At 33.8% G+C, this 5,861-nt stretch overlaps 1 protein-coding gene across 1 annotated transcript; it reads right to left on the reverse strand.

Annotated features, from left to right (window-relative positions):
- Positions 1-4,664: 4,664 nt before the first annotated feature.
- Positions 4,665-5,498, reverse strand: LOC131063268 (replication protein A 70 kDa DNA-binding subunit A-like). The gene has a single exon (XM_057997055.2). It carries the CDS (start codon positions 5,496-5,498, stop codon positions 4,665-4,667), a length of 834 nt encoding a protein of 277 aa, XP_057853038.2.
- Between the last annotated feature and the right edge of the window lie 363 nt (positions 5,499-5,861).

The following is a 5,861-nucleotide window of genomic DNA, read 5'->3' on the forward strand; positions in this document are numbered from 1 at the left end:
AAATACAAGAATGGTGGTGTGTTAGAATGAGAAGCAATAAAAGGTAAAGAATAGGTGGAGGGCTATTGAGTGTGCGACACATATGGTTAGAAGCATATTTGTGGTGCAAGAATCTGAAATGCAACGTAGAGTCTTCAATCGGTAGAACCCCAATTCATTTCTAATGGTTCTCCACCCTCCTTCATTGATTGAAGATGAAGGGAATTTTATTGTATGGATAGCCTAATGAGAAGGGGTGCAATCCGGTGAAGAGTGTTTGTGGAAGGGTGTATACGGTTGTGGCTACATACTTATATGAATAGAAATGGTATACAAGGGTACATGTAAATGTTGCAGTGCATTTATGGAAGGGCAGATATAAATGGGGTTGTTTAGATAAGTGGAAGGACATATGGAAATACTTTTTTAGGTATATACATATAAATGTTGTGTAAAATAGTATATAGATACATGTGTGCATATGTAAATACATAGATAGAGGAGCATATATATGTATATGCGCATACACACATGCATATATACCTACATAGATATATATATAGATAAATAGGTAAATAGTCACATATATGTAGTTTAGGACAGTATATACTTACATATGTGCATATGCAGATAGATAAGTATGTTAACACATATATGTATATATACCAACATGCATACATATATCTGTGTGTGTGTGTGTGTGTGTGTGTGTGTGTGTGTGTGTGTGCACAAAGAGATAGATATATATTTACAATGATTTATTTCAAGAAGGCAGTATACATGCAGTTTAGAATGCCAATCTCATGCCATTTGACAGGCAGGTTAGAAGAACAACCATTATTAAGCAACAACAACAATTTAACAAAGGATGTTGCACAATACATATAGCAGAGTTATCAGTATGGACAAAAGACAATTAAATCGATGTGTCTATGAATAGTGGATTGGGGAGTTTTAAAAAAAACTAAAAGAATTAGATAATGGTGGGAAACCAGGATATAGACCACCAAATGTTTGAAGAAAGTAACTAATGTAAGATATATATAAACAAAGCTAAATAACAAGAAAATAAATTTTGTTTTGCCAAAACACATAATGTAGATGTTGTTTCCTTAAGCAAACATAAATAAGAACTTTAAAATCTGCAGGGGTCCTAAAGAACAGGAACAACCTATGTGAGGGCTTGAGGACTTCTTAGAACTAATAAGTTGAAAAGAGATGGTAGAAAACACAGATGTGGGCAACCATGTTTTTTATTTCTGTTTTTTTCCCAAAAATCCCATATGTCTATACCAAATTGGTATATAACAAAAGTGTATGATTGTAGAAATATGCAATCCTATATGCATGAAAGGCAGTGAAGATAGTTCAGTTGGTAGAACGCCAGTTCCCTTCCAATGGTCCTCCACCGTCCTTCACCGACTGAACATGAAGGGGATCACAACATATCTATGTATATAGATATATATGTAGCAAAAAACAATATATAGCTACATATGTGGATATGGAAATACATAGACATAGGAGCATCTCTATGCAAATGCATACACACACATGTATATATACCTACATACACACACATATATATATATACATAAATAGATAAACATATACATATATGTAGACCATATATATATATATATATGGACACATGCATATATACTCAGATCCACATCCATATGTGTGTGTGTGTGTGTGTGTGTGTGTGTGTGTGTGTGTGTGTGCAAATAGATTAATGCAAACACATAAAGATTAATTCGAAGAAGTTAGCATTGGCATGACTTGAACTTTAATTCTGTTATGTAAATTTGCGAGAGGTGATAACAAAGCATACATAGAATTGCAATTCAAATAGAAAAGAAAATCCATAAACATGTACATTGCGATTAAAACTATGGAGATGTGTTTATGTATAGAAATGTTGAAATATAAAGGCATCATATGTTTGTAGTGTTTTTTGAATCAAATTTTAAACAAGGGATATGAATGAACCATAATTGGAAAGAACAATGTTTATTTAGGTATGACAACAGACTACAACACACATGTATATGAAGAGAAGTAAAAGTTAGTTCTTGGAAAATGACATTAAGTGTTTTTTTTTTTCAATCATCTTCAAAAAAAATTGGTAAATGGTTTTTTTCTTGCAAGGAGAAAGTGAAGAGATTGCAGGGTGGGCACTTTAAAATTATGGGGCTTTATACACACACATAGAGATACATGCATACATATATATGTATACACATATAAAGCATGCATAGAAAAAGGGGTTGTGAATAAAAGAAGAAACAACAATTGGAAGCCTTCATTGGCAGAAAAACATATCAGTTAAAGGATTGACCAATCCGTCTCAAAATGCAAAACAACACAATAGTAATATGTGGTTATATGTAGCAATTCAATGTTTGAAATAACTGCGAGCAAGTGTGGAGGAACAAAATATTGTCAAATTGTTTGTAAATGAAAAAATATGAGCTTCATATAGCGTATGCAGACAAGGAGAAATCCTTTTTTTTTTCCCTACATTATAGAGTCATGCGGTTGCACCTATTTTGGCAATCTCTGCAAGTAGATAGGTGGACTCAGCTTGAAGATCGGGCCTCTTTACTTTGTTGATTGTTACTTTTATTCAGCGCTCAGAGTTGTATGTGTCAGTAGACACCAAAGTTGTAAAGCTATAATGCTTAAACAGGGGTTATAATTGGAAGGCTGAGTTTGGGTGTCTAAAATCCATGTAGGAACCTTTTAGTGGAATGCTTATTACAATACAAATATGCATTGTGAGATGAAAGCTTTATGAAAATAATACTTACCATTATGATCAGCCAAGCAAACCAAATACAAAGGAAAAACAATAATGGTAGGAAGCATTTTAGACAATGGGAAAACTTGACAAATGGTAGTTAATCCTATTATGGTCTCCCATTTAGAAGTTGTAACAATGATGGTGGCAATGCGGAATCTAACAAAGCTTTACAATGGAGAAGTCTTGTGAACTATGCTTGCAAAGTAGTATATAACAAAAGTGTATGATGGTAGAAATATGCAGTCCTATATGCATGAAAGGCAGTGAAGATGGTTCAGTCAGTAGAACCCCAATTCCCTTCCAATGGTTCTCCACTCTCCTCCGCCAACTAAACATGAAGGGGATCACAGCATATCTATGTATATAGATATATATGTAGCAAAAAACAATATATAGCTACATATGTGGATATGGAAATACATAGACAAAGGAGCATCTCTATGCAAATACATACACACACATGCATATATACCTACATACATATATATATACATAAATAGATAAATAGATACATATATGTAGTCCAGAGCAGTATATACTTACATATGTGTATATGCAGACACTTATATAGAGAAAGACATATATATATATATATGCACACATGCATATATACTCAGATCCACATCCATATATATGTGTGTGTTTGTGTGTATGCAAACAAATTAATGCAAACGTATAAAGATTAATTCAAAGAAGTTAGCATTGTCATGATTTGAAATTTAATTATGTTATGTAAATTTGGAAGAGGTGGTAACAAAGCATACATAGAGTTGCAGTTTGAATAGAAAATAAAATCCATGGACATGCACATTGCAATTAAAATTGTGGAGATGTGTTTATGTATAGAAATGCTGAAATATAAAGGCATCATATGTTTGTAGTTCTTTTTGAATCAAATTTTAAACAAGGGATATGAATGAACCATAATTGGAAAGAAAAATGTTTATTTAGATATGATAGCGGACTACAGTACACATGTATATGAAGAGAAGTAAAAGTTAGTTCTTGGAAAATGAGATTAAGTATTTTCTTTTCAATCATCTTCAAAGAAAACTGGTAAATGGTTTTTTTTTGCAAGGAGAAAGTGAAGAGATTGCAGGGTGGGTACTTTAAAATTGTGGGGTTTTATATATATACACACAGATACATCCATACATATATATGTATACACATATAAAGCATGCATAGAAAAAGAGGTTGTGAATAAAAGCAGACACAACAATTGGCAGCCTTCATTGGCAAAAAAACATATCAGTTAAAGGATTGAGCAAGCCATCTCAAAATGCAAAAATAACACAATAGTAATATGTGGTTATATGTAGCAGTTCTATGTTTGAAATAACTACGAGCAAGTGTGGAGGAACAAAATATTGTCAAATTGTTTGTAAACGCAAAAATATGAGCTTCATATAGTGTACACAGACAAAGAGAAATCCTTTTTTTCCCCTACATTATAGAGTCATGTGGTTGTACCCATTCTGGCAATCTCTGCAAGTAGATAGGTAGACTCAGCTTCAAAATCAAGCCTCTGCACTTTGTTGATTGTTACTTTTATTCTACGCTCAGAGTTGTATGTGTCAGTAGACACCAAAGCTGTAAAGCTATAGTGCTTGAGCATAGCTTTATTAAGTATGTTATGAGGTGTTTTTTCTGTTGTTAAGTCATATTACGGTATGTATAGTTCCTTTGCATACAGAGCCAAGAGTTCTGTGCCAACCTCATCAAAAACATTAGCCCAAACACTTCTTGTATGATCTTGTAGTTTCATTTGCAAGAGGTATTTGTAATTACATTCAGGGAATTGTGTTTGACACCTAGGGCAGAGCCACAAATTCTTAGCTAATTTACTACATTTATTTTTACATTCTTTACCATTGAACTATAATGGGCAAGTTGTATAGTAAAACTGGTCTTCCTTTATGAAGCACAAGACATTTGTAATAGTAGTCTCAATGGTTTCTGGCATAATGCTAAGACGTTGTAGGATGGATGCAATTGACATTCTTTGATATTGGTTATTTTGACTATGGATAGCCGAAGAGTGCGGATCAAGGCATTGTTGTACAGCGCCTCTTAAACGAAGCGGGTCTGCTTCAGGAATAAAAGGGTTAATTTCAAAATTTGTTGAGGCTGAAATATTAATGGCTTTTCCATTGAAATAACCAACCCTTGCATTTTGAACAGCAAGGATGACAAATGTTCCAAATGCATGCATATTCTTCAAGTCGCTGCCTAGTTGTTCCGATGGCGGGCCCCAAAGGTTAACATCTATTGTCAAAGTTGACATGTCATTTATTTTTACTATTCTCTTGTTTACAATAGAGCCATCCTTTCTACAAATTGCAGAAATCTCTCTGACATTGACAACTGCACCAATAACATCAACCAAAGTATTGTTGGTAGGGGCGAGAAGTTCATTAATAGGGGTGAAGCGAGTTTTTTTTTCAATCTCAACAACATCAGGGGCAGACCGCTTCAAAACTAAAGTTTCAGTCAAGATAATCTCAAGGTGGCTATTAAGTTTATTGTATACTGTGTTTGCATCTTTTACAGTACCTTTGGAAACAACATATGAAGCTCCTTTTTCAACTCGGTGATAGTGCAATTCTGCTATTTCATCAAAGGAAGTGATTCTAATTTCACAACCCTCTTCATCTATAATAGCAAAACTAAAAACTTGGCTATTGCACTTTGGCGTGTTATATTGATGCATCTTCCTCTTATTTGTTACCCAACCTTTTATGGTCCAATTGTTTTGGTAAGGGTTCAAGCTTTTAATAGGGCTGATATTTTCAGAGGGAGCATTTTGTGGAGAAGGCAAATCTGCACTGAATTTAAGAGCACGTTTAGTGGAGGATGGGGTTTCTCAGTCCAACATTTGCTCTTCCTGTTCTTTAAAGAGGTATCTAGGTTTTCCAACCAAATGGCAATCCATTTTTTTCACATCAAGAGTGAATATAATGATGATCCTTTAAAAGCAAGAAGAAGGTATGCTCAATTGCAGAAAATATGTTTGTAAACAACATAGAAAGAGGTTCACATAAATGAAGGAAAACACATAATAGAAGCTACCTTG

This window comes from Cryptomeria japonica, chromosome 2, assembly GCF_030272615.1.
Source record: "Cryptomeria japonica chromosome 2, Sugi_1.0, whole genome shotgun sequence".
Classification (NCBI taxonomy): Eukaryota; Viridiplantae; Streptophyta; class Pinopsida; order Cupressales; family Cupressaceae; genus Cryptomeria; species Cryptomeria japonica.